At 39.4% G+C, this 26,255-nt stretch overlaps 1 protein-coding gene across 1 annotated transcript; it reads left to right on the top strand.

Moving 5' to 3' along the window:
* The first annotated feature begins 588 nt into the window (after positions 1–588).
* Positions 589–22,278, top strand: LOC110678735 (protein gooseberry). Its single transcript, XM_021852006.1, has 3 exons — positions 589–1,740; positions 13,079–14,291; positions 21,140–22,278. The coding sequence occupies exons 1-3, from the start codon at positions 1,686–1,688 to the stop codon at positions 21,282–21,284; spliced, it is 1,413 nt and encodes a 470-aa protein (XP_021707698.1). The 5' UTR covers positions 589–1,685; the 3' UTR covers positions 21,285–22,278.
* Positions 22,279–26,255: the final 3,977 nt, after the last annotated feature.

Raw genomic sequence — 26,255 nt, 5'->3', positions numbered from 1 at the left:
AAATGAATCTGGTTATTCGCATCGTTTCCATGACCATTTTACAGTAAATCTGAATGTTTCATAAGGTTCTTAGAATTTGTGTCATAGTGTGAATTATTTAAATATTGAAGCTGCAACTTAGACAGTTATCTATGCAAGTGAGTGCAGAAATTGAAACTGATTGCTCGGGTCGAAATTAGATTTATCATAATGCAATGGTATACTTTCTTTGAAGTCAGGATTAGAGGATGTGGCAATGATTTGAATGTCTCAAAGATTGTGAGTTTCTTGAGATAAACTTGGTTCCTCTATGGCAAATCTGCTTAAACATTTTTAGGTTCACACAAAACCGCTACTGCCACTACAACTACTACATAGCACATCACTGCTACTTTGAATGAACACATTGATCTCATTTCCTCTCTGAATCAATTATCGCTCTAAATCACCCCTATTTTTACACCACCCAAGATCGTAAACCAGTCCCCATTGCACGCTGGAACTCTCATTCAATTTGAAACCATCGACTCGAACATGAACCAAAAAAAAAACCATACACAAAACAATCACCATCAAACAATTTTTACGACAATGTGCCCGGTTCCAGTTTCTAAGCCGCCGTGGACCATTTGTCACCCAACAAATAGCGGGCTCTGAAGTTACCGCCAACGAAGCCGCCGCAATTTCCACCCGAGCATTCCAGCTTTTCACGGGTCTTGTGTCCCTTTTTTCTGCCGCGTTATTCAGCGCCATAAACTTCCCTTAAATCGCTCGGGCTCGGAATCGGTCGTTATAATATATCGATCACCACAATCGCGTGGTGGCAACCCGAGAGCCGACCACCTTCAAGGCGACAAGATCAAAGCGAGTTTGCCGCCTGCCAGCGAGAGAAGAGAGTCTTCTGTGATAAGAAGCATCGATCATCATTGGGAGATTTGTCGCCCGTGCGTCCGAGGTTCGAGCTTAGGTGACACATGCATTAATAAAGTTGACTTGGATGCAGCGGATGCTTGCAATGCTTCTTGTGACGAGTATCGCTGTATTGGTGCAACGGATCGAACCAATCAGCAACGAGCTCCGATTGCGCGAGCAGCTCAGTCGATGATCGACTTGGTCGATTCTCTCAATGGACGACCCGGGCGAAGAGTCGAACGAAACGGAATGCGAGAAACGGATGGGCGTGGCTTACCAAACACACACAAGAATGCTTGGGAGATCCATGCCGAGAATGGTGGAATGGCGAACAGGGAAACAATGGAACGATGAAGAGGACGACGGCGATGCCGCCGGTTTGGTTGGGCAAAGAACCTGCCGAGCGTGTGACTGGGGCAGTCAGTAAGGTGCTAGCTTCTCAAGGAGAAACATCTCGCTCTCTTCTTAGGTAAAACTGTTTTCGTTGAAGTTTTTTTGTTCTTGTGGAATTGAGATTGCCTTCGGAAAGCCCTGAAGAGGAGTGGGAGAGTGCAAACAGAAGCGGAAAAGTGATCGTTGCAAGTCAAGTGAATGTTTATTTTGGATTGTTTTGAGAGGATCGGTGTTTGTTGGCAATTCAGGCAGCAAGAAGTGTGTTTGCTTTGGGACTGTTGACCGGAAATTGTCGAGTTGTTTTAAGTGATACGGATTTTTTGGAGGAACTGATAGCTTGTTTCAAGTGAAATTCTAAGGACGTGATCAAGTTGGCGCTAATCAGTGGACTCCACGACAAAATGGCAGTGGCGAGTTTGAACATGTCGCCGATCTTCTCCGGATACCCGTTCCAAGGTAAGTCAGCGGTGCGAAGCACCGTATTTCTAAAGAGTCACGATCGTTCAATCAATATAGAAAAGATAAAGGCGGCGAACCGTCGGGCGGCGGGTTTTTGTTTCTCATGGGCGCAACAACAGTTGGTCGCTCGCGGTGTAGAATCTAGCTAGCGGAGCCATATGTTGGAAGATCGCAGCCCATCGGGGTGTCGATCATTTATCGCTTCTGCCGGATCATAAATCATAGTGATCCCGGCGGTAAAGGCGGCAGTAACGTGGTGGAGGTGAGAAAGTTCGATCCTTGCAACGGTAACAGACGGTGAGCAAGGATCTGGTTTTTCATTAGGGAAAAGAAGGGGCGTTGGATTTTGATTCCGACAGGGCCGGCGGGGAAAGTTGGTCCTGATCTTGAATAATTTTCTTGAACTGCTCGGAGAGCAGTGCGAGGTGGCTGCGGTGAGGATGCGAGGCAATTGTAACATAAGGTAACAGGGATGGATATCAAAGGGACCGAGCCGACCGTTCGACGGAGGATCGCTCGCGCTCGACAAGGGGCTAACAAGATTAATGATTGTAAATATGTTATTGTTTGGTTATTGTTCGTGATTCGGGAAATGGACTTGCTTTGTGGAGCGGAGAAGAAGTGCTTGAAAGCTGGGAAAGAGGATTAAATTGGCCTTTTTTTCTCGGGGTCGGATGATTGTGTGTTGCTCGCAACAGTGGGATCGTATGGCGGGAGACAAAGATCCTATCGGGTGTTGGGCTGCTTGTAGATCGGGGATTAAGATAAGCTTATTAGAGGTTTGGAGGGATTTGCGGATGAGGAGTTTGCGTGAAATCTGGACTGGAAATGCGAAATTCTTACGCTCGATTGCATTTCGGAAATTGGGTGGATTGGATGGATGTAAGGGTGTAGTTTACAGACAAGGTTTTGGTTCAAAATTGAAGCCTTCAATTATTTCAGTATTTCAAACTTATCGCTAAGATTTTTCAAGCGTACCCAACTGAAAAAATGAAGAAGTAACCATTTGAATTTTTATTAAGGCATTGGATGGATATTATACATAACATTACGAAAATTTTCCAAAAACTTTGCCTGGCACATCTGCCTGAAGCTTTCCTCAATTTGTTCACGGTAAGCATCTATTTTGGCTTGAACTTTGTATGGGAAAAAATGTCAAAAATACACTGGAAGAAAACATCATTGCAAATTCTTGTTAAATTAGGTCTACTTTTTATAAACTATAACTTTCGATATCCTAAGTTAGTCGAATGGACTAGGATAATAAAGTGCGTAATCCCATTTTTTGTAACAATCGTTTTCATTAAGTGGGACTTAAGACTGACTTTATTACAATTAAAAAAAAAATAAACTAATATGATTTTGATTTATTAGTGTTTGACTATTGAATCGAAATTTTAAGTAAAACTTTCCCTATCTCTAATTTTTCTCATGTTATTGAATATGGTTTAATGATAAATACCGCGTTAAATAAAATTTTACTTAATTTCGAATGTGAATCTGCTGGATTCCGTTCCATTTTTGAGATTTAAGTTAGTGAAGTCACCATAACTTTGTTATTTTCTGACAAATTTTGAAACTTTTGCCACCGTTCTCTTCAAAATCAATTTAATGTATTGTTTTGAGACCATGCAGTTTGTCAACTATTAGTTAAAAGTGGTTTTCTTCACATTTTTGCTCAAATCATCTTGGCTTGATCATAACTAAACCGATTCTAAATATTTTTGCAAACTAAGCTCAATTAGTTGTTTTCAAACTGTGTATACAACAAATTAAGCAAAAAAAAATGTTATGATTAAGTTAAAATTTTCAATGAAACAATCAATTTCTCATTTTTTTTCGCCGGATATTACATTTTGACTATAAAACTAAAGTTTATAGAGCATCTTGTTAAAAAAAACGTACTTAAAAGTGCATATATTTTTAAACACAAGAAAACAAATTTTGTGTTACAAAATTATTTGAAAAATTGTTGGAAAGATCTTTCTAAAAGTTAAACAATTGAGAAAACTAGTTTCTGCTTTAGAGATAACATTTTACTAGGAAAAATTGGAATTTTTCGGTCAAAAATCACGTTTTTTGTGTAGTCTTTGTTAAATAACTTTGTCAAAACCAGTTTTAAGTCAAATGTAGCACTCACAGTTTGAAAAGATCTAAATTACCTTCGAAGCATGTAAAAGATTTTGAAACGATTGAATATTTATGAAGTTATGGTCAAACAGAGATGAATTTTTTAGTAAAATGAGGAAACAATTGAAGGAAACTACTTTTAATCAAGACTAGTTTTGGTTTCAGATAAACTTGACGTTCTGGAAAGTTTGAATAAATTCAATTTTGAAGAAAATGATGCCAAAACTTTCTAAATTTATTAATAAATAATATACTTCACTGAATGTCATTTTTAATAACTCGAAAATTCACCCCCAAACAACCAATAGTTCGGATTGTACTTAAGCAGTGAACTCCAGAGTTCACTTTTGGTACAAATCTAGTTTCAGTGAAACTTTTTTGCTGATTAAGAGAACACCATGGATATTCAATGAACTTCATTCTCAGAGAAGTAATTTATGAACTCATCAAAAACTTGAAAGTTCAGAACAAGTTTGAACTGGACTTCTTTTGTACTTGAAGGTAACAATCTAACTTAAACGAACTTTATGTAAACTGTAAAGTTCGGTTAACTACTTAAAAAAGGAGCTGATTAAGCCAAAACATGCCCTTTTATCCGAACTTTTGGTTGCTTGGGCCTTCAAGTCGCTTGCGCCACCTCTAAATGAGAATATTTTTAGCTCAAATTTTGAGATTTCTCGTTTCAAGTGATTTGAATTTAGAAGAGCACACGAATTTTTGGTTTTGAGAACTTTTGAACAATAAGCCGCACCCTAATTTTCAAATACCCCCTTGGTGGAGACCCCTTTGTAGCCTCTGTGGAGACAATTTTTAAGAACCTTTTGGAGATTTTTGTTTTCAATATTGGAATGTATTAGAAGCAATTGGAAATCTGTTGTTTGTTTGCTGATTTATTCACGATAACTATCAAAAACATTCACTTTACGTTCACTTTCATTAGGATTCGATGTCTACACTCTAAATTTGCTTTGATGCTTTTTTTACCATCCAAACTTGATCCAACGCTACTTTTTACGCTCTGTTGACTTGTGAATATACCGTTTTAATCGCATTCTTTAGATACCTCTAAGAATCCTTCTGTGAATACCTCTGTGAAGACCTCTGAAGAGAATTCAGATTAGGCTTCTATGGAGATCTCTGTGAAGATATTTGTGGTGTCCTTTGTGAAGAGGCCTCAATGTAAACTTTAGCGGAGACCTCTGACGAGACTATTAAGGATACCTCTGAGGAGATTTTTAAGCTGACTTCTGCGAATAACTCTGTAGAAACCTCTGCGTAGGCATTTGTGAAGACTTATGTGAAGGCTTCTGCCATGTATGGAAACTCCTATAGAAAACTCTGATCAGGGCTTTTAAAAATAAATATTTCAGTTCCATTAAAAACTCAGTAGAGCTTCATTATTTTATTTTTTTGTTATTATTATCAAAAACAGTTTTCAATTACAACAAAACCTATTTTACATTCACTTTCATTAGAATTATATTTGTGCACTATAAATTTGAACCGATGCGTTCTTTTACCATAACAATTTGAACCAACGCTACTTTTTACGTTCAACTTACTTGTGTATATACCGTTTTTAGCGCATTCTGTAGACATCTCTAAGAATCCTTCTGCGAAGGTCTCTGCGAAATCCTTGAAGTAATCTTCAGCAGAGATCTCTGACGAGACTGTGAAGGAAGCCTCTAAGGAGATTTTTAAATGACTTCTGTGAATAACTCTGTACAAATTCTTATGAAGACTTTTGTGGAGATTTCTCTGGAGGCTGATAAGAAGCTTCCGGGTGAAAGCTTTTCCAACTTCTGGAAGGAAACTTTTACAGCTTTGTAAAGGAAGCTTGTGGAAGGAAGCTTTAACAGCTTTGAAAGGAAACTTCCAGATTCTGGCAGGAAGCTTTTCCAGCTTCTATAAGGAAGCTTTTCAAACTTCTTGGAGGAAGATTTTTTAGCTTCTGGATGAAAGCTTTTCCAGCTTCTGGATAAAAGCTATCTTTCAGTTGCTGGAAGGAAGCTCTCCAGCTTCTGGAAAGAAGTTGTTCCAGCTTCTGGAAGTAAGATTTTCCAGGTTTTGGATGAAAGCTGCTCCAGCTTCTGAAAGAAAACTTTTTCAGCTTCTGGAGGGAAGCTTTTACTGCTTCTATAAAGTAGCTTTTCTAGCTTCTAAAAGGAAGATTTTCCAGCTCCTGAAAGAAAGATTTTCCAGATTCTGGATGAAAGCTTTTCCAGCTTTTGGAAGGAAGCTTTTACAACTTCTGGAGAGAAGCTTTTCAGCTTCTGAAAGGAAGTTTTTCCAGCTTCTGGGAGGTAGTTTTTCCAGCTTTAGGAAGGAAGTTTTTCTAGCTTTTGGATGGAAACTTTTCCAGTTTCTGGGAGGAAGCTTTTCGTGCTATGAAAAAGAAGCTTTTCAGCTTTGAGAAGGAAGCTTTTCCAGCTTTGGGAAGGATTCTTTTCCAGCTTCTGGTAGGAAGTTTTTCCAGTTTCTGGAAGGAAGTTTTTCCAGCTTCTGGAAAGGAAGCTTTTTCAGCTTTCTTAGGAAGCTTTTCCAGCTTCTAGAAGGATGCTTTTCGAGCTTTCCTCACAGAAGATTTTCCAGCTTCTGAAAGAAAGCTTTACCAGCTTCTGGAAGGAAGCTTTTCCAGCTTCTGGAAGGAAGCTTTTCCAGCTTCGGGAAGCTTTTTCAGCTTCTGGATCAACTTTCAACCTTAATTTTTCAGCTTTAGGATAGTTTTAAGGAATCTTTGAGGAGATTTGGAAGGCCTCTGAAGAGAGGTTTGTGAACACTTGTGGAGACTTGTAGGTAGTTTTCTCAAGAGTTCTGCAAAGCTTGGCGAGATTAGTGAAGATTGCTGTGTTCAATTCAGCGGAGATCTCCGTGGAAACTTTTTCAGATATTTTTGTGGAGACCTCTCTGCTGCCTCTGTGTAGACCGTTTTAAGGAACTTCCAGGGAATTTGTGTGAACTTTAGAAGAGCCCTTTGACGAGACTCTAAAGGAAACCTCTGAGGAGATTTTTCAGACCTCTGAAGAGGCTTTTGTGATCACTTGTGGAGACTTGAATGGAGTTTTCTGAAGAGTTCTATGGAAACTAGGAAAGATTAACGAATTTTTCTGTGTAGAATTCTGCGGGAATCACCGTGGAGACTTTTTCAGATATTTTTATGGAGACCTCTTTGTAGCTTCTGTGTATTTTAAAGAACTTTCTGGACATTTGTGTAAACTTTAGAAGAGAAAATTTTACGAGATATCTGTGGAGCCATGTAGAAAGTTTTCTGTAGAGTTCCCTGAAAACTCGGTGAAATTAGCGAAGCTTGTTGTGTAGAATGCTGCGGGAACTGCCGTGGAGACTTCTCCAGATACCCGAGGAGGAAAGAATAACTCGCAATCACTTATGCATACCTTATTTTGGTATCATACCGTAATTAGGTATTGTCAATACCTCATTTCAGTATTATAATGGTATTTAAAAAACATGTTTGAAACAATAAAAATACTTCATTTTGGTATTCGATAGCTATTGAGGACTGCTGGAGGTATTGAACTATTATTGAAAAAATCGCTTTTATATGAAAATCTATCACGTATTTTTTGGGTATTACAATACCTGATCTAGTTATCAGCTTTGTATTTGTAGAATATGCAGAAGGTATTATTTGAGGTATTTTACCTCTCATGCAGGGCTCTTTCATACCTCATTCAGGTTGTAAGTATTGGAAATTATCTGGTATGGAATACCTCGATTTGTTATTCAGTAGTTATTTTCTTCTGCTCGGATATCTTTGTGGAGACTTCTTTGCAGCTTATGTTTTTAGGTAATTAGAGAGAATTTGTGTAAACTTCAGAACAGACCCTTGACGAGACTCTTGATGAAACCTCTGAGGAGATTTTTCAGACCTCTGAAGAGGCTTTTGTGAACATCTGTGGTAATTCATATGGTATTCTCTGAAGATTTCTGTGAACACTTGGAGAGATTAGCAAAGATTGCTGTGTACAATCGTGCGGGAATCTCCGTAAAGACTTTTTAAAATATTTTTTGGGAGACTTCTTTGCAGCTTCTGTGGAGACTGTTTTAAAGAATTTCCTAGGAGTTTGAGTGAACTCTAGAAGAGACTTTTGACGATAGTTTTAAGGAAACCTCTGAGGAGATTTTTCAGACCTCTGATTAGGAACACTTGTGGAGACATCTGTGGCCATTTATGTAAAGTTTTCTGAAGATTTCTGTGAAAACTTGGAGATATTAGCAAAGATTGCTGTGTAGAATTCTGCAGAAATCTCCGTGGAGATTTTTTTCGAATATCTTTGTGGGGACCTCTTTTCAGTTTCTGTGGAGACTGTTTTAAAAAACTTTATAAAAATTCGAGTGAACTTTAGAAGTGACCTTTGACGAGAGTTTTAGGGAAACTTAAGGAGACATCTGTGAAGATTTGCAGGAAGTTTTCTGAAGAGACCTGTTGAAACTAGGAGAAATTAGCGAAGTTCCTGTGTACAATTCTGCCGGAATATCCGTTGAGAATTTTTTAGATATTTTTGTGGAGACTTTTCTGTAGCTTCTGTGGGGACTGTTTTAAATAATTTTCTGGAAATTTGTGTGAACTTTAGAAGAGACCTTTGATGAGAGTTTTAAGGAAACCTCTGAGCAGATTTTTTAGACTTCTGAAGAGGCTTTTGTGAGCTCCACAAGTGCTCTGTGTTGGTTTGTATGAAGTTTTCTGAAGAGTTCTGTGAAAACTTGGAGAGATTAGCGAAGACTGCTGTGAAGAATTCAGTGGTAATCTCCGTGGATACTTTTTCAGCTATCTTTGTGAAGACTTCTTTGCAGCTTCTGTGAAAACTGGTTTAAAGAACTTTCTTGAAATTTGAGTGAACTTTAGAAGAGACCCTTAACGAGAGTTTTAAGGAAACCTCTGAGGGGGTTTTCAGATGACTTCTGTGAATAACAAATGAAGGAGGCAAATAAAAAGACTTTCGTGGATCTATGGAAACTTCATAAGGGATAAAAAGATTTCTATTCCATTAAAACTTATGTAGAGCTTCCTTGGAGAATATTTTGAAGATAGATAGGGAATTTCCAATTTAGTAAACGTTTTCTACGCCTATAATAGGACTTCTTTCAAGACTTCTTTAGAACTGCTATAAATAATTCTTTGTTGACTTCCTTGGAGACTCCTGTGAAAGATTCTGTGGAGAACTCTGATGGGTGTATTTAGAAAGATTTCTGAGGAGACCCTGAGGAGCCTTTAAGAAAGTTTTGACTCCATTTTCATGCTTCCGTGGTGATCACTGGTGAGACTTCTAGGAAGATTCTAATGACACCTCAGTACGTAGACTTCTATGAAGACTTCTGTGTTTGCGGGTAACTCAAGTGTGCAAAGAATAATTAACCTTTTCATCAGTTAATTGCCATGAATTATTTGATTTGGATTCTTCATAAGCTGCTACCTCATACTACTACAGTTCATGTTCAATCGATTCGATAGAACAGAAAATAGATTCGTGATGAAAATAGAAAACGTGATCTGTTTGAAACCCAGCTCTTTAGACGTTTGCTCAATATATGCAAAACTGCAATACAAGATTGAAAGGATTCACGCCATTTGAACGGACAAAGGACGTTCTTACGATTCAAGGATTGCCAGTTAACGCTCGTTTGGGTATTGGTCAAACAGGTTGTTACAAAGTATTCTACGTGCTTCAACAACATCTTAGCTAAAATAGTTCTCCAATAGATAGTCTTCCTTCAATTCATTGTTGACTGTCAGATTCTGAGAAGCGGCAAGAAACTTTATGAACTATTTCTACCAACCTTTGAAAGCTTCTCTCCGAATCGTCATCTCTCCACCAACGACTACAAATTTCCGACGCATTCTTCGAATACATTCCCCGCAACAATAGCTCAATTATCATCCTGTCAAATCCGCAGTCCCATCAAAGGGGCCTTCCCGTAAATAAGTGTCTATTCGGTTCGAAACGTTCCCCACCTCAAAACTCATTAAAATTCGAGATTCATCACCTTCGCTTTCCAGAACCTTTCTTCCCTTTTGCCCTGACCCGTGCGTCGCCGTTCCGCTAGCTGCATCCCGTAAAGTGCATCACCACCAGAAGCGCACTCCCAGACACGCTGGCGCGCATGTTTTGCTTCGTCCTCTTTGGGCCCATATTCCGCTAGTCGTATGCGACGATCCCGACCGAAGCCCTTCAAAAAGGTCTACAGAAGAAGAGGGAAGAAGCGCAATCGCGGGCGAGTGACGTGGCGGTGGAAGCGAGCACATATTTTATTACAAAATTTGAGCGCTGATCCCGGGCTGGCAATGACCCGGAGGGGACCAGCAGCGGGAACCTCCCACCGTATCATCACCGAGCCGCGCGGTTGCGATCCTTCCGACCGATCGACCACGGCCGACCTGAACTCTATTGCGGCGTGAGCGAGGGCGGCAAACTGCCTTTGATCTTATTTTCAGTAATTCCTGTTTTCAACAATAACTCGACACTCGCTCATTCTGCGGCGGATTCCTCCGACGGGATCCCCCCCAGTTCCGGGCCAGCGATGCCCGATAATGATATCGTAATGGTATTGGAAATATTTTATTACGCCTTTTGCGAACCCATCGAGGGAGCTCTTCGAGAGGATCGTGATCTTTGAGCGCAAAAGGGCAGTGAGAATAAATCGCGTCGAAATTTCTTTGCCGAGCTGGGCACGTCCTGCTTCGGCTGGGTTTGCCAAGGTCCCCGGAGGAACCTCCTAATGTAATAATTTATATGGATGTTTAATATATTTATAAACTAAATGATCAATTTATATGATAAAGTATCGCCGCCGGGGACGCACTCCAAGTCTACAGGATCTACAGGACGTTTCGGCTCGACGACGTACATTTTAATCAATTGATCGCTCGATCGCCTCCTAGGCCGGGTTTGGGACCTCGAAGGTGGGCACCAAGCGAGCAAAATTTAATCAAATTGCCAAAATCGACCAGATGGCTGTTCGTGGAATGCCGACAACGACACCGACAGCAACACATGTCTACGCCACTCCACACAATGGCGATCATTTATCTTTTCAACACGTTCGCTGCGCAGGACTGGATCTCTCCAAGAAATTTATGGACCTTTGATCATCACACACTCACACGCAACGCAATGGGCTGCCATGTTCATTGATCGAGGACTGATTTATAGGTCACTAATTCAATTTATGCTTCGCAGCAGTTTGGAGGATCGGCACTCAGCTGATTACTCGACGAAGCAAGGCTCTCTACGGACACCTCTTCAAGTAACGATCGAAAGCTGCGTCTAATTATAGCGCACAAGTGAGGGAAAAATTGAAATCAAACATCGTGATCTTGCTTGCGGAATTGATCGACGGTGATCGAAGCGTCGAACTTGACGATCCCGGCCACGATCATGCCCGCAGAAAGGCGTTGCAAACCTGCACCATATAATTAGATTTTAATATACAACGTGTAAACATGCCATCGACTCGACATTCATCATCATCCACCGAGTTTCGAGCCTGGAACCCACTGCATCCCATCCAGAACCGGTTTCTTCATCGCCCGAAAATTTTCCCCAATTGAGCAATTTCCTGCGGGAACCGACCACGAAAGTGCAAATAACAATATTCAAAATCGTAATCCGCCTCGGGGATTGCAGATCACACACGTCGGGCAGCAAATCTAATTTACTGCTTCTGCGGAAAAGTCTTGCAAGGATCGCTGCAAACATATGCCGTCGCTGCAAAGCATTCGTATCAAATCGGCGTCTTTGTTTTGCTGCCTTGTCTTGTCAGGCTACCGATCGTGACCTTCCGGGTGCGCAACATTTTCACGCTTCCAGTCGTCCCAAAACTATAAAAAAAAGAAACAACAATTCATCGGAATTTGAATACATCTCATCCCGGGTCTGGGACGAGGATCCGCGTGCTTTGCTAAAAACCATTAAATTCTAATTAAGCTACCATCCGTTCCGTAGCGCGCGAGTGGGTCTCTACCCCACTTCGCAAGCACGAATTCCTCCGCGGACGAATGATAAATGAACCCCAGGAGGGCCCAACCGACTCAAGACGGGACCCCGAACAGTAGCCTAATGATCGTTTCGGTATTTTGTTTCGCTTCGCCCAACCTCGCATCTGACGCAGACACCATTATTGGCGGAATAATTAATTGCAATTCGCGCCTAATTGAAGTGCGATCAAATACGGAGCCAAGGTCGACGTCTGGACGAAGTTCCAGCAGTCGATCTTACTTTGTACTCTCGCGCGCACCGGGACATCCCTGCTTCTTCAGCGGGATGATTGATAGGTCTGACCTTCGCACGTTGTCAGTTACCTACCATGACACATTAGTCACGCACAGGAACTGCCGTAACTTGCGTTACGCAAATGAACGTGACAGTTCGGACGTTGCAATCGCTTCCCTTATTTGGAGCGGGAGTTGACAAATGACATCCCTGCAAGCAGCGCTGGCCGACGCCAAACCGGTCCCGGTGTGCGAACAGTGGTGTCAAAAAAGCAGTCAGAGATTTTAATCCTCTGCTTGCTGGACGCCACAGAAGAAGAACTTCTTCGCTGGGACGAACCGCAGAAAGAGATGAAAACGAAAATTGTACCCTTTGCTTGCGAGCGATCAAAGACGAAGATCGCAAGCCGACGGTCGCCGCAAGGTTTTAATCAATATGAATCACCACGCCCCGTCCCTCCTTCATTCTCGTCCTCATCCACCAAACCCCCCACAACAGGAAATTGATTAAACCGGTTGCATTCCTCCGCAATTGATCGATCACCCACGATCAATTGAACCTAATCCTAGCGTCACTTTAGCCTCAATTTGTGCGCTCTTAAACACGCACAACCGAACAATACCCGAAACGGGCTCGTTACAAGATCCTAATCGTCCGTCCCACACTTGTTCTGCACCGCCGCCGCCGTCGTTCTCGGACACAATTCGGATGACACAACAATGTGACACCCCGCCGGAGAATGACACGGCACAAAAGCCGAACCCGTCCCGAAAAGCCCCGACACACAGACAGAGAGAGAAATGGATCAATTTTTCATTTCCTCCAGCTCACCTTGCACGCTCATACCCAGGTTCTAAGTGTGCGGATCGGTTGACCGCCTTTGAAGTCGCTCGACCACCCGCGCTACGGGTACAAATTTGTGAACAGGTTTCACCTAATGAGATTCTCGACCTTTTTTTGCTTCTTTCTTGCAGGTCAGGGACGTGTGAATCAGCTTGGAGGAGTGTTCATCAACGGGCGCCCCTTGCCCAATCACATTCGGCTTAAGATCGTCGAAATGGCGGCGGCCGGAGTGCGGCCCTGTGTCATCTCCCGGCAGCTACGGGTTTCGCACGGGTGCGTTTCGAAGATTTTGAACCGCTACCAAGAGACGGGGTCGATCCGTCCGGGAGTTATCGGAGGATCCAAACCACGGGTTTCCACGCCGGAGATCGAGAACAAGATCGAGGAGATGCGCAAGGCCAATCCGGAGATTTTTAGCTATGAGATCCGAGAGAGGTTGATCAAGGAGGGAATCTGCGATAAAGATTCGGCGCCGTCGGTGAGCTCAATTAGCCGGCTGTTCCGTGCGGGCCGCCAGGAAGATGATCGTCGTGGCAATCACTCGATAAACGAAATTTTGGGAGGATCTTCATGCGACGATGAAAGCGATACCGATACTGAACCCAACATCCAACTCAAGAGAAAGCAACGACGTTGCCGAACCACCTTCAATGGAGAACAGTTGGAAGCCTTGGAGATCGCGTTCGCAAGAACGCAGTACCCCGATGTCTACACACGGGAAGAACTCGCTCAAAAGACTCGACTCACGGAAGCTCGCGTCCAAGTTTGGTTCTCAAACCGCCGAGCTCGTCTGCGCAAGCACATGAACTCTCAGCAGCTCGCTGCATTCAACGCTCAGTATCCTGCCCAGTTCGAACATCAGGCAGCTGCTTCCGCTGCGGCTGTTGCTGCCGCCTCTGCTCCAACCAGCTCAGCAGGCTTCCCATCAAGCATGCAATCCTGGAGTCAAGCCTGCTACCCACCCACAAATCAAACCTCAATCCACGCAGCATCGCAAACGGCCTACAACCCACTGGCCCAAACTATGATCCATCCTACGTCCGCAACCATGAGCCCACCTGCTTCCCTAAGCCCCCCAACTTCAATCAGCCCGGCTCATAACCAAATTTCGTCGGCCTCTGCCCACGCTTCATCTTCCCCTTCGGCCCAGCACTCGTCCACCGCATCCTCCTCCAACTACAACTACTTCCCCATGTTGGACAACTCCCAGTCCTACGCTTCGACCGCATCGTACGCCAACGCATCCAACACCTCCGGCAACACATCCATCGACAACTCCTCGTCGCAATGGCGTTCGTCACATGCAACCCACAACAAAGCCGCCACCGAATGGGATGCCTATAGGTAAGTGTCAACCAATTATCACATCCCCCGGCGCACTATGGGATATTTGAATAATCTAAGGCTGGCCAAAAGTATTTCGAAATCTTTTTCACATTGTTCATGTCCAGTTAGTAGCGAATTACGTTTTGAACGGCATTTCGATAAATTATGGGTGACATACGGTTTACCGAATGCCCAAAATCCATATAATTTCGAAACTTGGGATTTTCAGTTAAGTTGTTCTGGAGGTGGAGTGCTTTTTTTTGGTGCCTTGTTTAATTCGGAATTAGCCAGTTAGGTGATGGCAGTAGTGGGCATGAAAATTTTACTATTGTTATGCAGATATATCAGCAGCCAGTCAAATTAGACATATGGCGTCTTAGGAAAAGCTGTTTAGTAACTCAAGGCCTACAATAGGATTCTAAAATGTTCGATAAAATCTGATTTTTAATCAATAACACGATAAAACGTGTTCCGTTCTAAAATTTAGCGAATTTTCACGCTTAAAATAACAGCTAGGTTAAGTGTACCAGTTATGGACATGATGGTTCCCTATTTCGCCATACGTGTTATTTTGTTTATTTTCGAATTTTTAATCATTAAGTAATTTAATATGACATATATCTTGATGTGAAAACAATCAAGAATATTCAAAATGTGATCATTTTCGAGAAAACACTTATGGTCAAATAGGGAACCACTCTAGTCATAACTGGTACACTTTCGCTGTACCACATTTAAAATTTAATTTAAAAAATGGGTCGAATTTTGAACCTTGGCACGTATGACGTTCACTTAGTCGACAAAAACACAACAAGGGCTCAGCTTTTTAACACTGGGGTTGTTTCTATCTGAAATTTTGAAAAGAACGCGGAAAACAAAATAAACCTAAAATTTGAGTTTGAACCAAAAGATACGAAAAAAATCTGAGAAGAAATGTTTTTTTTACCGTAAACCAACAAAAAATAATAAAGAATTGAGTAAACATGTACTTCTGGCATTAACTACTGAAATTGGGACAGAGCTTTCAAAATTGTCGGAAATGTGAGCCATGACACTTTTGTTCATGTTAGTCGACAAACAAGCCACAGGCCTTTTCATGTGACAGGTCCGTGTATGCATTTCTTTACATCAGAGGAGGACCGGTGCCATAGAAATTGTACTGCAATAGCCGAACAAGTTTTCCTAGGTTATATAATCGTGAACACTCTTTATTCTTACTGTGTTAACTTATATTGAAGTTAAGCATCTTCTTCTGGTTATAAGTTACTGAACGATGAGTCTTCAATAACTCAGACAGTCATTTGAAATTAGGTCTGCTAGCTTGATTTTCAACGTGAGCTTCCAAAGTAACATTAGTGGCTGAACGATAGTTTATTGACTGAAATATGCTTAAGAGTTATATTCTTAGTTCTTGCAAAGTTGTTTTCTGGGTCTGCTCCACAAATTTTAAGGAACAAAATAATAAAGGGTGTGGCTATACTTTTCACTATTTTCTTCCATTTAATACAGCAGTGAAATGTCGTTAATTTTAAATTATTTCACACACTACTTTCACCTACTCTGGTAATAAAATTCGATTTCGACTTAGTAGCACTTCAAATCTTATTCTATTTGATAATCACGATCAAAAAAAGCCGTTTAAATATCTTCAATTTCCTTTGAATTTCTGAACTGTTATCATGAACAAAGCTGAACTTCAAAATGGGAACATCGATTTCTTTTTTTTATTTTGCACAGACATGCAGGATAGCCATAGAGAATGACCGGTGTGCACTGGAGAGCACTATGAAAAATATATTGGTTTTTGTTTGTCACAAGTTGGCTTGAGAACTAGTTAGAGGAATTATATCACCGTTACATTCTTCCAGGACTCCGATTTGTTGATGCACCGGAATATTCGGGAGAAATTAAGAGGTGTGTTGATTTTTCATCATTCTTATTTCGAACAGTTCCTTACTTTTGCCTTGTATTTCGGACTTTTTGATTCGAAATCTGGACAACTCATGAAATTCCTAATTAGATACACCAGTTAAAAATATGTTGTAAACTTCAGTTTATTTTCATGCACATATTTGAAACATCAAAATGAACTGAAATGTCAACGACAAATCGCATATTTTTCATTCGAATACACTTTAAGTTTACACGATTATGTAAAACATCTTAAGTTGAAAATTAAACGTGATGCTATAACAATAGATGATTTTGATTTACTTTTCCTATCTTCTTCTGTTTACGCTACATTGAAATTTAAATAATTTTTTATCTGTGTGTCTTTGAAGCATCGGTTGAAATTATCCAACCATTAGAAAATCGTGTTAGGCTGTGAACATTTTAAATTTTCATTGATATCTACAAAAAATGCTTATTGAAACGAGCCTTTATTTTTGAACGACAAATATTTTGTGAGAAACATTTCCCATACAAAACAAAGTGTTAGAAATATGAAGCTGTCAGGAACTTAACCCGTTAACGCCCAAGGTATCTCACAATTGGAATTCAGCTCGGTTTTTGTTATTCATAGTCGTATTCCCATAAATTAAACCTTATTTCACCAAAAAAAATCAAGTCTATGGTGGGTATCCAAAAAAATTCTTAAAAGTGTGTCGTCCATATCTAGCTGTTCTATAAGTTTATTTTCGAGATTAATCAAATATATTTTCATGCAGTTAGACCCATTACAATGTAAACAAGTTGAAAAAAACTGCTGGTGTGGGGTAATTCATAAATTACGCCACGTACAGAACTGGAAGGAGGGGGTTACAATGAAACGTGACTACCCGTATAAAAATTGGAATGCATACAACCAGTGTGAAACAGAGGAAAATTGAGGAGGATGAATATGGCAAAACTTTGCGTGACGTAATTTATGGACGTACCCTGATAAAGAAATTGCAACATAAAGAATAAAAATTTCAGAGGCGAAAGGTTCATGCCAGAATCAAATCATTTAGTGACTTCAATTCAATTTTCTGCTCTACCACGTAAGAAAGATACAGACATACATACATTTCCATACATGTACATGTACAATTATGCACACTTATACCATTTATACCAAAAACAAAATAAAATCTTACATCAAATATTTTGATTTAGAAAAAAACCTACAGATGTTTCAAAATAGTCTTCAAAAAGATTATATAAAACTTGCCAGCTGATAATAGAAACATAACTATCAAAATATTTTTTTCTGGGTCAAGTTATTAGTATATGTGGCTCGGATCTGACAGCGATCGAAATATATAGATTTGCAATATCAGAATTTCATTAGTGCTGATCAAAAGTTAGTTCTTCAGTCAAATATTGGACTCCAACTATTACATGCTTTACAGATGTGAATACTTGAAGCCAACATTATTCGGCTATAAGGTTGAAGTTACTGCATCATTGATGCATATACACGCAAAAAATTGTACGGTAAAAACTACAATTTTAGGGGGTTAACTTAAGCGCTCGCACCGGCAATTTTCAGCAGACCATAAATGCGCTTGATTTTACCATGTCTGTTGTCGAAATCAGATTGTTGTAAATTATTTCTGTCAAATGTACCAGTAATGTGGTGGGATGTACCGTAAACATAGTAAATTGGTCTGATATTCCATGGTAGTTTCAAGAATGGGCGTAGTCAGCTAAAATAGTAATTTTTACCACAGATGTTTTTCCAGTGTAGTCTTATTCACCGATAGAACTAAATCCACGTGGTCCAAGATTTTTGACACTAGAGCTGGCCAGAATACCTGGGGAGCATACTGAAACGTGCCCGCTCAAATGTCACAATTCTTTTTGGTCTTAGTGAGATCAGCAAAGAAGGCTCTTTACTGCTACCTCAACGTGTCGCTGGTTCTAAAAAGTAAACAACCATACAAAACTACGACCAAACAATGGTGAAGGCGTAATCAATTTTCTCGAAAACATTCATTTTGGGAATGAGGTAGAATTTTCTGATTAAATTGGCAACAACGTAGCGCGTAGTAAGTAACTGCTTGTAAACAATATCTTTCAAGCGCATTTATTACCTGTAATTTTGCGAAAAATAATTTTTACTTTTCCACGTTTAAGTCATAAAACTGGTTCTGGACTTAGGTTGGCGGCTATTCAATTTTACTCTCATTTGACAGCCGCCCTTCACCCTTGGAGTTCAGTTCATGGATGGATAAATCAATTTGTCGGTTTTTTTCGTTCTTTACTCCCTTCAAAAGATCAAAAGATCTAAATGGTGTCAAGATTCATCTAAAAATGTAAGGAGCATTGCATCCGAAATAAGCGATTGTTGCTCGGATCAATAGTAAGTATCCATTGTTTTGATCTAGGCTGACCAATTTCTTATTGGTTGTTTCCTTGATGTTTCGCACATAACAACAATTCCCAGCTAATATGTTTTTTTTTTGCGAAAATATCTCCTTTAGTTGATCATCGTTTTCGAAGATACCAAGTTTTTCATCACTGGACTTCAATCATGAGAATAACTTCCGAACTTAAAAGGGTTAAGGCGAATAGTTTTCTTTGGATTTAATCAGTGGACTGATATATAAACGAATAAAATTTGTGCCCAGTAGTGCCATTTAGATGATTTCCGAAGTAATAAGTTTCCAGGCGAATAGGTCTCATTCAGTTCTCCAACTTTGTCAAAAACACTAACTTCGTATCCAATCTCTAGATTGAGATAAAAGCAAATATGTTTGTCTACTAGCGCGACCTTGGGAGAATTTCCCAAACTACTATGTTTCTGGGCGAATAGATCCCATTTAGTTGAACACTTTTGTCGAAGATACCAATTTAGAGAGTTTGGTTTTTTTCAGTCTCATCGCTGGACTGATATAAAAAAAAAATAAAATATTTGACCATTAGCGCCACCTTGTGAGTGTTTTCCGAACTAATTTGGTTTTAGGCGAATAGGATTCATTAAGTTGTTCAACATTGTCCATGACACAAACTTTGTATCTAATCACTTGACTGAGATATTAGCAAATACAATCTTTGCCCACTAGCGCCATCTTGAGAGTGTTATAAGGTTTTATGTGACTAAGTATCATTTAGTTGTTCAACATTGTCGAAGACAACAATTTTGTATCTCATAACAAAACTTAGATGCAAGCAAATACAATATTTGCCCACTAGTGCAATCCAGTGAATGTTTTCTGAACTAATAAGTTTTCGGGCGAATAGATCTCATTCAGTTGAACACATTTGTCGAAGACACCAATGTTGTATCTCATCACTGAACTGAGATACAAACAATCAAAATGTTCGACCATTAGCGCCATCTTTTGAGTGTGTTGAAAACACCAACGTTGGGCACCGACCTTTTAGCAAGGTAATAAAACGCGAACTTAGTTTTATTAGCCTATGCTGTAAAGCTGTAATATATTTGTCGTTTAGTTTTAGTATATACAATAATGTCTAATTAGTACTTACAACTTCGGTGTTTTACACAGAGGAACAAAAGGAGGTTCCTTCGCGCCCGTGCTGCATCTTGTTTTCATAATCTTTGTTTTGATATTCATATTTCGACAGCAATGGCGCATACATAAAACACACGAAGAATGACAGACACAAACATGACAGTGCACAGGGGTTCACAACACATTTCTCACGTAACAGAATGTTTTCCGAACAAATAAGGTTTTAGGCGAATAGTTCTCATTTAGTTGATCAACTTTATCGAAGACACCAATTTTGTATCTCATAACTGAACTAAGATATAAGCAAATAAAGTTTTGGCACACTAGCGCCATCTTGGGAGTGTTTTTCGAATTTATAAGGTTCTATGCGAATAGGTATTATTTAGTTGTTCAACACCATTTTTGTATCTCATAACTGAACTAAGATATAAGCAAATAAAGCATTGGCTCGCTAGCGTCATCTTGGGAGTGTTTTCCAAATTTGTAAGGTTCTATGCGAATAGGTATAATTTAGTTGTTCAACTTTGTCGAAGACACCATTTTTGTATCTCATAACTGGGCTAAGATATAAGCAAATAAAGTTTTGGCCACTAGCGCCATCTTGGGAGTGTTTTCCGTATTTATAAGATTCTATGCGAATAGGTATTATTTAGTTGTTCAACTTTGTCGAAGACACCATTTTTGTATCTCATAACTGGGCTAAGATATAAGCAAATAAAATTTTGGCTCACTAGCGCCATCTTGGGAGTGTTTTTCCGAATTTGTAAGGTTCTATGCGAATAGGTATTATTTAGTTGTTCAACTTTGTCGAAGACACCATTTTTGTATCTCATAACTGGGCTAAGATATAAGCAAATAAAGTTTTGGCTCACTAGCGCCATCTTGGGAGTGTTTTCCGAATTTGTAAGGTTCTATGCGAATAGCTATTATTTAGTTGTTCAACTTTGTCGAAGACATCAATTTTGTATCTCATCGCTGGACTGAGATATAAACGAAGCAAATATTTGTACGCTGGAAAGTTGTTTCATATGTTGCTTATAAATGCGACATTTTTTGGCGTATGTGCGCCACCTGGTGAGTTAATTCTGAATTAAAATAGTTACCAAGTGGAAGTCAGCAGTCCTGTGATCAACTTTGCAGAAGACAGTTTTCTCCTAATCCTCTGTATTTTCAAGATATTTGCACTACAAGTACTGTCCTATTTATAGGACGCTGGGCGTTCGGGGCTTCTGTCCTATTTTTAGGACGCTGGGCGGATATGGGTTAAATCAGAACGTTACTATTCCATAACTGATTATGTGTCATATGCAAAACAATATTTCGAAATCTGAGAAAATTTGAAAAAAATACTTCTGGCCGGTGAATTTGCCAAACACCCCATAGTGCGTCGAAAACAAACTTTCCCTTCTGACAAAAAGGCATCCCCTCTAATCAACCTTTCCACCTCTCTTTCATTCACAGCTCATTCTTCTCGAACAACATGAACCACCACCATCACCATCCGCACCACGCTTACTCTGCGGCGGCCGCTGCTGCCGCCGAAGCCAAGTCCGGATATCCCTACTTCGGTCAGCTCGGAGGACTGGACATGAGCCGCCTGCACTGAAACTGAAAAACACTCATAAATTAATCATAATTTACTCACAACACCCACTCGTCGTCATCATGCCACCTGGCAGTGCAGTTTGATGACTCGCGTGAGACAGTACCTAGGCCACAGACAAACGGACGTAACACTTGGAACAAGTTTCCTTAAAATCCATGGCCAAATTCACGAATTACTGTTTTGTATAACAAGATCTGCAGATGGCGTTAGTGTGAAACGTCAAACACGAAGAAAAACTATGGTTGTGACGAGGGTAATATAGCGAACTTGTAATTATTATTAATCGAGTGGTCGCTAGACATTTCATCAGCGTTACGTCTGCTTGTCCGTTCCCAAACGTTTAGGAGTAGGTGCGACCGAATTGCGGTGCATAATTTCCCCCGAAAGGCGGCGCGCTAGAGCTTGACCGGTGCATGCTCGCTCCTAGAGAACAACAACTCCCCGTTCCGGGGAGTTCATAAATATTCAAGCACGCATTCGCTTCGGTTTTGCGGCGCGCGAGAGTTGCTATCTCGTTATCTTTTAAGGGGGTTAGTTTTTTTTATCTTCTTTATTTTAAGTGTTTAAGTTGGCTGAAAATATGTACCTTGGCTAATTTTTATGGGCTTTTGCACGGCCACGGCGATCGACGGGCACGATCTGAATGCGATGCGAGCTTGCTAGTGTAAATATTTGGTTTTAAAGTGCCGATAGGTCGACTATTTCTGTTCAAATTTATTAGCGATAAGGTTTGGGTCGGGCGGTAAGTTTTGTGGCGAAGGTTCAAGTATTACAGGCGGCGTGTGCGCGACTGAACGGTATTGCAGGTGTAAATGATAGCTATACAAATTGAGAGAACATTTAACAGACTGCATAAGTATAGTTATGAGAACGTTAGATAATCCGACATAATTTGTAAGACAAGATTTCCTTACATTAGATGATAAGACAAGAAGATATTTATATATACGAGGTACAAAGAAATTGAGATGCAAAATAAACTGTTCAAATAAAATACACACAATTGTTCGACATTGATTTGGATGAAAGAAATTCACATTTGATAAAAAATTGTAAGGGTGTTTAGGGTAATATGCACTGTTGGGGTAAACGCACCTTGTCAATTTCTCTGAAAAATAACAACTTTTGATTGAATCATGATGATGAACGTTGTAAGTTGTTTACACCCATTCAATTCATTTTAAATAGCTTGTCAGGAAGATAGAGCAATGAACTCAAGTAGCACGTTTAGGACGCAACCAGGTCCGTCGCACTCGGGCTCAGATTGGGTACCACTTCTAGTACTGCATTTGGTCCCTCGGTAGTGCAAAAGGTACCCAAGTTTGACACATCGCAGTACACTTTTCACGGCATTCTAGATTACCTTATGAGCCATAAAATTTTGGGCATTTGCAAGGGACATGACGGTCTTTAATTTGTCTTTGACACAACTTTCCTGATAATTTTGTTTATATTTTTGAAGGGGATAGAATAAGCCTTAATAAATAAAAATATGTTTAGAGACAAGGTTAACTGTCCATGAGACGATCAGGCGAAATAAATAATTTCTATTTACAAACAATTTTCTGTTTAACTTCAAATTATCGCAACACGTTCTCCGTTTGATGGGTCAGAACGAACCATCTCAAAATAAGCTCAAATAATTAAATTTTGGTCATTTGAAGTCTCTTTCCATTAATTTATACTAAAATCGTTTAAATCGTATTTTTCGATAAATAAATTTATCTTTTAAACACGATGATGCATTATGCGCACATTTTTCTGGTACCACTCTGGACAAATAAAGATCTTGAAAACTCTTAAAATCCTCAGATCGTAATATTCAGATTTTTCCAAGAATACTAGACCCATTTCTATGATTTTTTCATAATACCTTCTTATTACCTAGCATTGTATAGCACATTTTATTTTTTTTTTTGATAAATTGACCAAAAACAAAATGGCCAATGACATTTTATATGGATAATGTCGGTCCCCCAAGGAAAATAGGAATTACTTCAAAACTAGATCACCAATAATATCGACACGGATTCTTGAACTAGAAGAGTTTTTTGAGATCTTGTGAAAAAATGGTGCAAAAATATCGAGAAACAAAAAAGTTATCGTGATTTAAATATTTATTTAGGTAAAAAAATAAGCTGCCGGTACAGAGGTTAATGTCTTTCCCCTCACATGTAACACTGGCAGATCCGAGTTGCAATGCAAATGTATGCATGTGCTGCGTCCGTAGTGTGACTGTGTGTACTATCATAACGGTGACTACATGGAGCGGTACTTAGCGTTGACCAAGGGTGGTACTGGCGGCTCTTTATTGCTACCCCAACGTGTAGCTGGTTCAAAAATGTAAACAACCATACAAAATTACGACCAAACAATGGTGAAGGCGTTATCAATTTTGTCGAAAAAAATCATTTTGGAAATTCAGCAGAATTTTATGATTAAATTGCCAACAGCGTTCTGCATTTATTACCTGTAATCTTGCGAATCATATTTTTTACTTCTATTTGACAGGCGCCCTCCACCCTTAGCGTTGACACGTCAGTGCAGTACACACGATTCTATTTTTGCACGGATTTTTTTACACGGCCGTGCAAAAAAAGTTTCCATAAATTGTTTTCGGTCAAAACCTTATTTTTGCATGAAACGTCGAGAAACGAGGTTTTTTTTGCACGGTTTTTGAAATTTTGAACTGAAAACTTTTTTTGCACGGTACGCATCCCCCGTGCAAAAACAGAATCGGGTGTATGAGATCCTTGGTGAGGTAAGTTTTATAGATTGGAAGCGTCCGGCCAGCATTCCAAATGATTCTCCCGTAGCGAATAAATATGGCTGCTAATTCTCGAACGAGAGATAGAGAATATTTAAAGGTGCGTGGTATTTGTTGTGAGTTTTGTCCCAAAACGGGCGCCATTTTTACCGCCCAAAGTTGCCATTTTCGCATTCGTATACCGTGTGGTAGGTACGATAATACTCTATGCCCAGGGAAGTCAAAAAAAATTTATTACGAAAAGATCCTGGACCGCCCGGGATTCGAACCCAGACACCATCAGCATGGCTTTGCTTTGTAGTCGCGGACTCTACCCATTGGCGTAGAAACAGAGGGGGCCAGGGGGGCTTGGCCCCCTCCAGAATCATCCAGCCCCCCCCCCCCAGAATTTTTGATGATAGTTAAAATAAAAATTAAAAAAATAACACGAAGCAAAATCTTCTGAATCAATGTACATGACTCTTGTTATTGACAAAATTCTTTTCAGTTGTTACGTTATTTTAGAGAAAACCTCGCTTGTCTTAAACAGCATCAGCGTAGCGCTTTTGACCTCGGTGAATTGCGCAACAGCCGAAAGCATAACCGTCCGGTTGTCGATCGATTGGTTACTGTTATAACTAGCTTTTTGTTGTATGCGTTAAGTGTAATTTTTCGGTATCTCCGTTGCAAAAAAATACCGTGGTAAAAGAAAGCTTCAATATCCTGGAATTCTAATTGCCAAAAATCGTTTTTTCTTCTGAATAACCCAAATATTGCTGTTTCAGCATAAAGCAGCATATACAGTGCATTTTGATCTCTCATGTATTTAGGATACCCTGCTCGAGGTGTCTGGTGATGATGATTTCCCTAATGAGAATTCACTAAATAAATCCATACATTAACTTCATAGTGTATGTTAACTCGTATAGTGTCCGACAAAAATAATTGAAGAGATAGACAAACTTACTAAAGGAATTTCTCAGACAATACATAGTGGAAATTCTTGTTGAAAAATAAGGCTTAATTTTCAAGGAGCTTCGGCATGGCCAAGTTTTTTTCAGATGGATGGCAAAAATTTAAACTGGCGTGAATAAATGTAACAAAATCCAACAATAAATTCTCTCTTTGATTCAATTTTTTAAGTATTTTCGCATGAATAAATTTATCAATTAATTTGATTAATTACCAACAGGTTTTTAGTAAAATTTAAAAAATCTTTCGATATTCTTTGTAGAATTTTAGTACAATCAAATTCCTCAATAGTGGTGAAGTAATCTGTAGAGAAACATGTAGCAAAATAACTGGCAAGAGGGAAATGATTCATTTAGATATTCATAAAGAAATTTGTATTGATCTTCCTTAAAATGCTTCTTTAGAAATAATTTCACCAATTGGTCGGTGTTCAGGCAGGCCAGATTAGATGATATTTTGGCCTTCTAAAGATGAGTCAACGATTTTATAAAATTTGATTTTTTTTTTCGGTACGATTTTGACACAGATGTGTTATTAAATTGATAAGTTTCAACATTACAGCAAACAAGATAATATTTGTTACTCCAAATGCTTTAAGTACGTTTTTCAGTAATCATTTAAAAATACTTGATCCAGTCTGTCTAAAAACCGACCAATTAATGTCAGAATCCATATTCTTGGTTTGAATTTTTGTGCGATACGAGGGCGAAATTTCTAAAGGCTTTCTGGCTGAATTCTAGAGATCCAGAAGTCAAGGATGGATATATTTCAAAGATGATTTCTAAAAAAGATTCTGACGGAACTTCATGAGAAATTTGTTTTATTTGTAAATTAATTAAAGATTTAATTTACCTCTGAAGAAAAAATTATAAACTATCTTTCATTGCAGCATTGCCCATATATTGTTCTACCTGCTTCAACATTTGAAGAATTTCTTACAAAAATCTTTCCATACTCCAAAAAGCAACGTTTTAGAGAATCTAAAAAAGGTACAGTCGACTCTCCATAACTCGATATTCAAGGGACCATCGACTTATAGAATTATCGAGTTATAGAATGTACCGAAACAAAAAATCACAAAATCGAAGGAACAAATTTCTGTTTTTCTAATACGTAAATGTTCACCTCTGTAAGAAAGTAATATTATTTTGTTGATTGTACTCTACAAACTATTATTTGAAAACTATTTTCGAAATGCTCGAAAAAATCACATTATTTTGGCTGACAATATTTTTTTTATTTTCATATTTTTC

This window comes from Aedes aegypti, chromosome 3 (assembly GCF_002204515.2).
Source record: "Aedes aegypti strain LVP_AGWG chromosome 3, AaegL5.0 Primary Assembly, whole genome shotgun sequence".
Lineage (NCBI taxonomy): Eukaryota > Metazoa > Arthropoda > Insecta > Diptera > Culicidae > Aedes > Aedes aegypti.
Note: the sequence above shows the minus strand (reverse complement) of the source record. Positions and strands in the feature narration are given on the sequence as shown.